At 33.5% G+C, this 12,811-nt stretch overlaps 1 protein-coding gene across 1 annotated transcript in view; it reads right to left on the bottom strand.

Moving 5' to 3' along the window:
* Window positions 1-3,007: 3,007 nt before the first annotated feature.
* Window positions 3,008-12,811, bottom strand: part of LOC116421913 (1-phosphatidylinositol 4,5-bisphosphate phosphodiesterase epsilon-1-like) — a 64,445-nt gene continuing 54,641 nt past the window's right edge. The window contains exon 3 of the mRNA XM_031956089.1: window positions 3,008-3,671. Within this exon, the coding sequence (XP_031811949.1) occupies window positions 3,615-3,671 (57 nt within the window). The 3' untranslated portion in view covers window positions 3,008-3,614. The remainder of the gene's footprint in view (window positions 3,672-12,811) is intronic.

Below are 12,811 nucleotides of genomic sequence, written 5' to 3'. Positions count from 1 at the left end.
CAGAGGGAAGAATATTGTGATATAAAATATTGTATATAACTGTCAACATAGATTTGCTATGCTATTTTTTATAGACTGCTTCCCCCCCATTTTTTCATTTTTGTTTCAAAAAATGACATTTCCTAGGGAAGAAAATATTCTGGAATCATTGTGATGTAAAAACAAAAGCATTGATAAAAATGTAATTTTGAAAAAAAATCAAAACATTTAAGAACTAGAAAGGACCAAAGAGATCATTCAGTCCAATCCCTTTATTGTACAGAGAAAGCAAATGTGTCTTAAGAAGTGAAAGGACTTATTGGATTATGGGAACTGGAAGGAAACTAAGTTTTATAGATGCAGACAAAACTGAGATCACATAGCAGGAAGCTGATATGCACATTCAAACTCAAGCGCTCTAAATTCAAACCCATCATATTCTTCTGCATGAGGTTTTGCTTTGTATACTTATCTATGGTCACTTATCAAGAAAAAAAACAAGAAAGTATTTCAACTTAGATCTTCAGACAACAGATACAATGCTTTTCAAATGTTAACAATCTGTTCAGCTAAAGAAATAAAAAAATCATACTCTTCACCTAAATTTAATCTGTTATTATTAACGTATTGTAATAGCACAAATTTCTATCACAAAAGTATGGCTCATTATTACACATTCTATTTAAAGAAACCAATAATGCAAAAGAGTATACTCATATTATCTATAGTAATAAAATCATCACAAAAAATTTTGCAGAAAATAAGAACATTTGGGGAAGTCCCAAAGAATATCTGGCACCTCAGTAACATTGAAGTGATGAACTTTTAGATCTCTTGTACATGTAAATTCTATGATGCGATTTTTATCAATCATGATTTTAATTGTTTTCAAAATGATTAACTATAAATAATTACTTTTAAAATAATGCTCTTCGAGCAGTTTGGAACTATGCTCAAAAAGTTATCAAACTGTGCATACCCTTTGATCCAGCAGTGTTACTACTGGGCTTATATAAAAAGATCATAAAGAAGGGAAAGGGACCTGTATGTGCACGAATGTTTATGGCAGCCCTCTTTGTAGTGGCTAGAAACTGGAAACTGAGTGGATGCCTATCAGTTGGAGAATGGCTGAATAAATTGTGGTATATGAATATTATGGAATATTATTGTTCTGTAAGAAATGACCAACAGGATGATTTCAGAAAGGCCTGGAGAGACTTACAAGAACTGATGCTGAGTGAAATGAGCAGGACCAGGAGATCATTATATACTTCTTTTTTTTTTTTTTTTTTTTTTTTTTTTTGATCATTATATACTTCAACAACAATACTATATGATGACCAGTTCTGATGGCCCTGGCCATCCTCAGCAATGAGATCAACCAAATCATTTCCAATGGAGCAGTAATGAACTGAACCAGCTACACCCAGAGAAAGAACTCTGGGAGATGACTAAAAACCATTACATTGAATTCCCAATCCCTATATTTTTGCCCACCTGCATTTTTGATTTCCTTCACAAGCTAATTGTACAATATTTCAGAGTCTGATTCTTTTTGTTCAGCAAAATAACAGTTTGGTCATGTATAAAAAATAAAAAATAAAATAATGCTCTTCCATTAATAAGCATTTCTTTTCTCTCCCCATCATAAAACAAAACAGAACCATTATAATAAGTATTCATAGTAAAAAAAATCCAAAATTTTACAGAAATTTAAGGATAAATGGAAAACTACAGTAACCAATCCATTAACAGGTAAATGCTATTCCACAATACTCTCCCTTTATTCCAGTTAGCCCATTTTTACAGTCCCATTAACATATCATACTCATTCTTGTTGTTGGGCTATTAACTTATATTCTCCTCACCTAGAATGTTCTATATTCTAGAATCACTTAATTAATCCTATTCACCCATCAAAACTTATATCCTTCTCACTCCAAGTCTTATTTAACTCTATAATGCTTTATTTCCTGCCTACTCTGCCTTCAATGAGTTTCTTTCTCCTTTATTTCATAAGGGCCTACATTCTCCAATTGATAAATGGTCAAAGGATATGAACAGACAATTCTCAGATGATGAAATTGAAACTATTACCACTCATATGAAAGAGTGTTCCAAATCACTATTAATCAGAGAAATGCAAATTAAGACAACTCTGAGATACCACCACATACCTGTCAGATTGGCTAAGATGACAGGAAAAAATAATGGAGGGGATGTGGGGAAACTGGAACACTGATGCATTGTTGGTGGAGTTGTGAATGAATCCAACCATTCTGGAGAGCAATCTGGAATTATGCCCAAAAAGTTATCAAACTGTGCATATCCTTTGACCCAGCAGTGCTACTACTGGGCTTACACATAACCCAAGGAGATACTAAAGAAGGGAAAGGGACCTGTATGTGCCAAAATATTTGTGGCAGCCCTGTTTGTAGTGGCTAGAAACAGGAAAATGAATGGATGCCCATCAATTGGAGAATGGTTGGGTAAATTGTAGTATATGAATGTTATGGAATATTATTGTTCTGTAAGAAATGACCAGCAGGATGAATATAGAGAAGCTTGGAGAGACTTACATGACCTGATGCTGAGTGAAATGAACAGAACCAGGAGATCATTATATACTTGAACAACCGTACTGTATGAAGATGTATTCTGATGGAAGGGGATTTCTTTGACAAAGAAACCTATTTCAGTTTCAACTGATCAATGATGGACGGAAGCAGCTATACCCAAAGAAAGAACACTGGGAAATGAATGTAAACTGTTTGCATTTTTGTTTTTCTTCCCGGGTTATTTTTACCTTCTGAATCCAATTCTCCCTGTGCAACAAGAGAACTGTTTGGTTCTGCACACATATATTGTATCTAGGATATACTGCGACATATTCAACATATACAGAACTGCTTGCCATCTAGGGGAGAGGGTGGAGGGAGAGAGGGGAAAAATCGAAACAGAAGTGAGTGCAAGGGATAATTAATGTTGTAAAAAATTACCCTGGCATGGGTTCTGTCAATAAAAAGTTATAATAATAATTTTAAAAAGACAAAAAAAATTCATAAGGGCCTAGTAGTATGCAATATACATTTCATGCAATTAAATGTAAACTATCCTGCATTTTAATTGTCTTGTGGTCTGAAATTGTTTATGGTACCCCATCTTCCAACAATTAACACAAACATGCATACATACTTGCTTAATAAATACTTATTGATTGATAATAAAATAACTAATTGTATAGGACAAACTATTATAGAACAGGACACATAGGACTTATAAATAATGTGTATTCCAGAAGACTTTCAGCTATTTAGCATTTTTTCTTAGACAAACAAGTTACACATTCTGGGTAATTATGAGGCTAGTCTACTAAAGTCTACTTAACTCATAATACAACCACATTATTATATATTTACAATTTGAAATGATAGATAACATTTGTAATTCAAAAAAAAGCTTATTGAGAAAAAAGGAAGTCAATGAAGACAGTAATAGAGAATTTGAAGGGGATCTTTCTGAAATTTTCAAAGGCTTTAGAAACTGATGACATGAATTCTTTATACCTAATTTCACTTTACAATTTTCTTTTTTTTAAATACAATTCTATTACTAACAATATTGACATTTAATAACTACTTACCCTTAATAGAGACTTGCAAGTTTTGCTTCACAAATGGATTGAAGTGAAGCTGGAAAAAAAAAGGAGCAATGAAAGGGAAAGCAAGGAGAGAACCAAGACATGTAAGGAAGACTAAAGATTAAAAAACAAAAAACAAAAACTAAGTACGAGTCAGTTCCTTTCAAAACTCCTTCACCTGTCATGAAATATTAAATGTCTTCTCATCATGCCAAGAATAATAAGGAAAGAACAGAAATGCCAAGAAAGATAAAGTTGAAAGAACTATCTTGAGATCGGGTGAAGACTATCTTGATAGCCACAGTCAACTAATGATCTAGTCTTGGTGCACTCCCTACCTCCTTTGTATCTCTATCCATTTCTTCTTGGGTCTTCTTAACTGACTGGGATAGGAGAATAGGAGATGCCAGCAGGACCCTTTTCTACCCAGTCTCCTGCCTCAGCTGTCTCTTCATTCTAATCTATCCTCCATTTAGTTTCCAGGTAACTTTCCTAAAGCATGAATCTGATAATGTCATCCCATTATCCAAATCCCACTACTCAATAAGCTTCTGTGGTTCTCTATTACCTCTAGGATCACATATAAAATCTCTGTCTGGCATTTAAAGCTCTTCCTTGTAATGTTCTGGGTTCATTTTCTAGAGGTCTTGGAGCAGCCTTTGTTTCAATAAAGTAATCACCAAAGAATAGCCAGGTGTTAAAGTCCAAATTCTTTATTATCTCCTTCCTGGGGCTGGACAGCTTTTTGGAAAGCCTTTCAGACTGGCCTTGGTCTCAGTGGGGAAATGCAGGAGGACAGCCTGCCACCAAGAGCCTGACTGAAGATGGAATGAATCTCATTCAGTCCTTGCTAGCTGTTATATACTACATTATCATAGGTGTGAATCTTGAGGAACTATATTAAGTACTAAGTACATGTATGAACTAGAGAACTATTAAGCACCATGCTAAACTAGATAACCATTGTCTTTAACAATTCCACTGACTTAACACCTTGTAAGAATCCTTTTTTCAGAGTTCTGGCCCATAACACTTCCTAGTCTGTCCCTTCCTTTCCTTTCCTAATCTTCACTATCTCTATAATCTAGTTATACTGGCCTCACACATAACAATACTTGGCTATTGCTAGTAACTGGAATGTTCTCCCTCTAGTTCCAATCACATTGTCTATAGATGCATACACAGTTTTTCCATGTTGTCTCCCTTCATTAAAATTTGGTCCTCCTGAAAGCAAAGATTGTTTCACAAAAGCCTTTCTTATCCCCAACTCTTAGCACATAAAACCCCATCACCATTTAATATAAATGCATATTGAGTGACTCACTGACACAGGCTAGCAAAAGCTCATGGCGTCCAAAGACACAAAAACTCAGAGAATGTAGCTGGCCTGAATTTTAAAGGACCCCACTCCTTACCCTACACTGATCACATGCTCAGACTCCACAAATCCAAGGAACTTCCTATTGTCATCCCAGAGCAACCAGATCTAGCAGAATCAATAGCTCTTCCTCTCCCCTGCAGTCTACTGATTAAAATCTGAGAAATTATCAGACTACCTTTCACCACACTCTATCAAAGGGTGGTGCTGACTTTTACTTATCAGAGCAGTTTACTTGGATCTTACAAGTTACTGAAAAAAAAGAAAAAAAAAAAAGGAGGGAGGAGAGAAATAATAAAAAACAAATAGAAAGAAAGGAACCTAATAGAACTGATCTCAATCTATGCTATAAAGCAATAATCATCTAAAAATAATTTTATACTGATTTTAAAAATAGAAAAGTTAATTAATAAATATCAGATAAATTACACCCAGAAGCAATTAAACATAGTAGCATACTGCTTCATAAATCCAAAGACATCAACCTAATGTAGAAAGGACTCTCTATTTGACAAAGATTGCTGGGTAAACTAGAAATTTAGGCTTAGACTAACATTTCACCTCACATACCATAAATTACATTTAGATATATGACTGAAAATAAAGGGTAACGTTATAAATAATTGAGAAGGAAAGGAAACGATTCCTTCAACAATCATAACTAAGGATGTTGTTCTTGACCAAATAAGGGGAAAATTTACCATAAAATTTATGATAAAAGAGAAATGTTTACATCAAGATGAAATGGTTTTGTACAAAAATCAATGTCATTAGAATATGATAGGTAAGTTACCTTGGGAAAAATCTTCACAATGAATTTTTTTGATAAAAGCTTCTAGGATTAAATACAAAATCCTCTGTTTGGCATTCAAAACTTCTCATAACTTAGCCTTCTCTGTTCTTTCCAATATGCCTCAATATATACTCTTTAATCTGGTGCTACTGGCCTCCTGGCTGTTCCATAAACAAGATATTATAATTCTCAGTTCCAGGTATTTTCTCTGGCTAACCCTAAAGCCTACAATTCTCTCTCTCCATTCTACTTCAGTAACAATAAATATGAGATTCAAAAAATTGATTTTTTTTTACCTTGCATATTAATAAGGAATACAAATTGAGCTCACTGTAGACATAATTTTTGGACAGTTGTGAATGAACCATTATGTATTCACTGAATGTGTGAAACTCTAGAATACCCTTATTCTTAATTTATAAATGGAAAGCTAAGATGTCCTTATATGTGTTAATTGATAACTGTTAATTACAACATGAGAAAAATAATGACCACCTAGTCCTAAGCATCAGTGAGCGAAATTTTTGCTATTTCAAGTAAAATCTCTATAATTTGAGATTATTCTGAGTTTTTATTTCAGGCATAATCTTCTAAAATGTCATTAAGCCAATAGTCCACCATTTAAGGAGAATTGTTACAGGTAGATATCTGTGCCTGGGAAATGTCAGTATTCCCTTAATTTCTTTTTATGTCCAAACTAAAAATCCTTTCTTTCAATGGAAGCCTTCTCCAATCTCTCTTAATTCTAGTGTCTTCTAGAAATTAATTAATAGGTGATTAAATGCCTATTCCTCAACACTCTCCTGTTAATTATTTCCCAAGTATCTTGTATAGAACTTGCTTTATGCTTATTTTTTGTTTGCAGTGTTCTTTCTCCCATTACATTGTAAACTCCTTGATTGAAGGAACTGTCTTTTGCCTCTTTTTATATGAACATCACTTAGGTAAGAAGATACAAATTAAAACAATGAACTTCTACCTAACAACCACTATATTAACAAAGGTGATGAAAAAGGACATTTTTGGAAGGGTTTTAGGAAAGGTATACTTAATGCACTCACTGTTAATAGAAGTATGATTAGGTCCAATCATTCTAGAGAGCAATTTAAAATGATATCCTCAAAGTCATTAAATTGTTCATAAACTTTGTCAAATCTACACCACATTAAGCAGTCCTCAAAAAGTTTTTTTTTAAATAGCAAAAAATCCACATCAATAAAAATCTTTATGGCAATACCTTTTATTTTTAACAAAGAATTAGAAATATAGTGTCACTTAATAGGATATAGCAGAATAAATTATGATATATGAACATAATGAAATATTATAATAGCATAAGAAATAATGAAAAGAATGGAATCAGAAAAACCTAATACATGTATGTACTAATATAAAATGAAAACAATGTGTACAAAGAAATTAATTATGTAAAGGAACATAATGCATAATTGCTATCTCTTACTAAAGAGGCTATATACTAAAGCTACAGAGTGAGATACATTTTTAGTAATGGCCAGTGTGTAAATTTGTTTTATTCCATTAAGTTTGGTAGAAGAGAGGGTCTTTATTTGAAGAGGGGGGATACAAAGACCCCAGCTTCTGGAATGAGAACTATTTGACAAAAATTGTTGAGAAAACTGGAAACTGGATAAAGTAGAAATTTAGGCTTAGACTAACATTTCATATAGCATATAGCAGAATTAGGCATTGACTGATACCTAAACACTATATCAGGATAAGGTCTAAACGGGTTCTTGATTTAGACATAAAGAACGATACATAATAGACGAATTGCACATCTTTAACATATATTGTATTACTTGCTATCTAAAGGAGGGAGTGAAGAGAAGGAAGGGAAAAAATTTGGAACACAAGATTTTTGCAACGATGAATGTTAAAAATTATCCATGCATATGTTTTAAAAATAAAAAGCTTTAATAAAAAAGAGTGATACATAAGCAAATTAGAAGAACAAAGGATAGTCTATTTCTCAAATGTGTGAAGGAAGGAATTTATGGCCAAAGAAGAACTAGAGTACAGTATAAAATGCAAAATGGATAACTTGTGTATACTGATCCAGCAGTGTCTCTACTGGGCCTGTTTCCCAAATAGATCATAAAAAAGGGGGAAAATGTTGTGCAAAAATGTTTGTGGCAGCCCTTTTTGTAGTGGTAAGGAACTGGAAACTGAGTAGATGCCAATCGGTTGGGGAATGGCTAAATAAGTTATAGTATATGAATGTTATGGAATATTATTGTTCTATTAAGAAATGATTAGCAGTATGATGTCAAAGAGTTTGGAGAGATTTACATGAACTGATGCTAAGTGAAGTGAATAGAACTAATGTAATGATCAATTATGGCTCTTTTTAACAATAAGGTGATTCAAGCCAAGTCTAATAGACTAGTGATGGAGAGAACCATCTCCATCCAGAAAGAGGACTATGGGGAATGAATGTGGATTACAATATAGTTTTTTCATATTTTTGTTGCTTGCTTGTTTTTTTCTCATTTTCCCCTTTTTGATCTGATTTTTCTTGTGCAGCATGATAAATGTGGAAATATGCATAGAAGAACTGCACATGTTTAACATATTGGATTATTTGCTGTCTGGGGAAAGTGAAGGAAGGGAGGAAGAAAAATTTGGAACACAAGGCTTTATAAGAGTGAATATAGAAAACTATTTTTGCATATGTTTTGAAAATAAAAATCTATTATTTATATAAAAAAGAAGAGGGTGATACAGAAGAAAACAGGGAAAGGTAGGATTGGGTGTGATAGTTATACCAAAAAAGGTCAATGAAACATTTAAAATTATGAAGAGCAATTCTGTTACTATTATGTTAAATTTGGAATTTTTTTCTGTCTCTTGATTATTAAGAAGTTTATATTTGTAAATAGTTTAATTTCATAGAAAAAGATTTTTAAAAAGAAATAACGCAGTCCTAATATGACTAAGAGGCATATAGAATATAAAAATCTCATCATGCTTGTCTTTCAAAATAATTTTCAAATTGTCTTTGTATAGGTCTTTTTATATTTCACTATACATTAATTCCCCCCCCCCCCTTTTGCATTCTGGTTCTATTATATAGGATATGGATGATTTTTTAAAATCTGTTCCTTTACTGAAGTCACTTATGTATACCTTCATTAACTTCTCTGTAGATTGTCTTGAGTTTCTGGAATATAAATATAATTTGTTTCATTCCAGGAATACAAAGGCTAATATTAATTTTAATCCTGGTCATACACTGACCAGTTCTGCTCTTACAGCTTACCTGATACATCAGGTTACAGTGCTTCCTAAATGAAAGAGATAAGATTAAGTGACTTATAGACCCTCCTAAATGAAAACATTAGGGAAATTTACATATCCAATTTGTCATTTTCATATTTTATCCTTTATACCAACATCCAGCTGATGGCAGTATTTGGCCAGGATGATAGAGAAAAATACAAACTATAGGAGGACACTGAAGTACACACAACATAGAAAACCCAGAAGAGCAGTACAAGAATTAGTCAAAAGATAGCAAGGAAAAGAGGAGAAATTCTCTCAGGAAACACAATAGGTGAGAAAAAGGTAAATGAGGAATTTGTTGAGTAGTCTCAACAATTAAAGTCAGCAAATATGCAGTAAATAACCTGTTATGTTATAAAAATATATTATAAATAATACATAATATAAATATTTAAATATTATAAATAATATAAAGATAACAAATGATAAAATATCATTAAAAAAATATAGTAGTTTTAACTGCTATATCACACACAAGGAATATACAATAATGAATAAAATGTGCTTTATGCTCTCATGAGGCTTACAATATGGGTGGTGAGACACAGCACACAGAGATAAGTACGATGTAAAATACATGCCAGAAAAAATGCAGAATGCTATTGGAGGACTAAAAGGAAGTTCAATTTTAATCAAGGGCTTCTGGGAACACTTCATAACTTTCCTGTGGCTTAAAAAAAATACATTAACTGAAAACTGACTATTCTTGATTTTTTTATACACAGTTTAATATGAATCACTCTAAATTAGGAACTCAAGTGTCCAACTAAACAGTGTCTTTTATCCTCCACTAAAGTCCTATTCTGAATTCAATTCATGGCTCTGAAGTGGCTTTTGGTGTTTGAAAGCTAAAGTGAAAATTCTACCCCAAATTGGGAAACAGAAAGGCTTGCAAGCCCAGAAGCAGCCTGAATGTGTGCCCTTATATATGACTGATCAATCTAGATTAATAAAGATCATCATCAAGAAAAATTACCGTAAACTGAGGAGTTCTTACAAGTCAGAGAAACTCAAAAACTATTTACTGAGGATTTGTATTTTGTTTTGGTGGAGAGAATATACATATTGTTTTAAAAACCTGGCTTGAAGAATACTAAAATATTGCTTATCAACTAGAATTCCTAGGCCTCCTTAACCATATTTATGAGGTCCAGGAAGTGAACTCTAATTATATGTTCTCTCAGAGTCTGTAGGAAAGCACTTCTTAAATCTAATCACTTCACTATGGTTGACTAGTGGTGGGAAGTAAGAAAGGTTTTTATTGTTTTAGCCAAATATCATGAAGTGCTGGGAAGGAAAAATAAAGTAGGTACTAGTTTACCTTGAATGCTTGTTTAAAACTGTGTGATAACAACAGTAATTGGTAGAACAGATAATCATATTCAAATTAGAAAGACTGTTTCAACTCAAATTTGGATTAAACTTCTGTCAGAAAGTTCACTTTGGACACTGTACCACCAGAAAGTATGTTTGCATGAATACCTGTGCAGTTCCTAATATCTTCCAGTTACAATTTCATTTATGTTCCAGGAGGTTTAGGGTCAAGAAAATACTAAAATATAGAATGTTAGATCTGTAAAGGACCTGATAGATGAGGAAACTGATACCCTACTCTATATAAAGGAAGATGGGGACATTACAAGGGGTATAATTTGTAGGGAATGATGCTTAGAAAGACCTTGTGTTTCAGGAGAAAAATCAGAACTCCTAGGGGCAATCAACACAGAAAAAGTGGGAAGGTATGAACTCAAAGAGATCTTACAAGAAATGGGGAAGGCAAAAGTCAATAATAAACTTAACAATCAGGAACATAGGGAAATTCCTGCCATAGCATAATAAATAATCATTTGCAGGAATTGTTATTTCTAAAAGTGAGGAATAACATGGAATATAAATATGTTAATGTTAAAAGGCATGTAAATGGAATATTGGAGATAGGTTGTGAAGGGACTGACAAGACAATCAGGAGCCAATGGTGTTTATTGAGTTGTATAGTAACAAAGTCAGACCTGTAATTTAGGAATATTACTTTGGAAGCAGGAGGATGGACTCAAGAGCAGAGAGACTGGAGGCAGGAACACTATTGCAATAGTCTAGATGAAATGTGAGGAAGTCCTGTACTAGGGGGGGTAAATGTACAAGCAGAAAAAAAAGAAAGGGATGTATATAAGGGATATTATGGAGGTGTATTCAACCTGGGTAACTAGAATGGGAGATCAGAAGAGAGGTAAACTTAGGGAAAAAACAAGTTCTCTTTTGGATATGCTGAGGTTGAGATCTTTATGACATCCATTTGTAAATGTCCAAAAAGTAGTTGAAAATTAGAGAAAGAGAATGGTTATGATAATAATTTGATGAAAGATGTGAATGGGAATGAGATCAAAGGCTCATAAAGAAAGATTGGCTTTGGTTGGGAGAAAGGCCACTTCAGGATTAGAACTGAAATAAAGTAGAGGAGAATGAAAGGTAAGGTCACGGGGTCCTGAGATGTAAAGAAAGGGAAAAGAGGGAAGCTTTTGGTAATTGACTTCTATTTTTTCAGTATAGTGTGAGACAAAGTCTTCAGCAGAAAGAAAGAAAAACTTTGGAGAGTTGAAGAAATCCAGGATCCCAATTTTGTCAAGGTATGTGTGGAAAGGGCATGTGAAACAAAGAGCAAGGAATTTGAGATTAAAGAAAATAATGTAATATTGAACTGGTTAAATATAGGATTGAGATGGAGAAGGGAAGAAACTGAAGTCAAAGTAGGGGTAACAAGCCCATTTCCTCTCTGGTTCTAGATTTCCATCTCTATTATATGAGAGCATTGGCCTTTATTGCTCTCTAAAGACTCATCCAATTTTAAATTTCTTGGATTTTAGGAAGTTTTGGAATGGGAAGACTTGGCCTAGGATGACAACAAAAATTATATCTCAGTTAACCAACTTGGGTCTCATTGTAGAGGACACTTTTCATTTTTCTATATTTGAAGTTTATGCTTTACCAAAGCCTACCCAATCATGAAATTCTTTTACAAGCATATGATATGATCTGTATCTATGGATTAAAGAGAGTTTCATATACAATCTCAAAATGTTTATCTGGACAAATCTGGAGCTGTTCCTCTCCCCCCCCTCCCCCCCAAATTTGTGCTTAAAAGGACTTTTCTGTAAAGGGCTGAAGCTCTTGAGTCAATGCACTGAGGTCAGTTAGAGCACTTAAGGCTAATTACCGATTGGACAATATTCTATGGGCATGTGCTTGGAGAATGGCCCTTCCCACTATCCTGTGCTGGCTCGATAATTGGTGTATACAGAGAGTTGTAGGAGGGAGTAGAGGTGGAGTAAGATTAACCAGGGTCACTTTGGCTGTAGAGGAGGAAGAAGGAAGGTCATGGAGATTCTGCTTCCATCCAATTCACTCCTACCTCTAAAGATCAAGAATAAAAACCAAGGACTTTTGTTTATCCCAACTCTGGCTGATTCTAAGGTACCCAAGGTGCTAACGCGGTCATCCCACTTTTCCATTAGGATGGAAGAGACAGTGAGCAAAATCGATTCTTAATATGGAAATTGTTATTAGTTGAAATTGTTAAGATTTATCCTTCTGACTCAGTTTACTTATAAGTAAACTAAGGCTAAAGCCTTGGATTTTTATTGGACTATAATAATTTAGAGAAACAAGAATAAAATTCAAATCAATTTAATGGGAATTTATAGTTTATTCATGAACATGTATA

The sequence above is a fragment of the Sarcophilus harrisii genome, chromosome 2 (genome assembly GCF_902635505.1).
Source record: "Sarcophilus harrisii chromosome 2, mSarHar1.11, whole genome shotgun sequence".
Taxonomy (NCBI): domain Eukaryota; kingdom Metazoa; phylum Chordata; class Mammalia; order Dasyuromorphia; family Dasyuridae; genus Sarcophilus; species Sarcophilus harrisii.
Note: the sequence above shows the minus strand (reverse complement) of the source record. Positions and strands in the feature narration are given on the sequence as shown.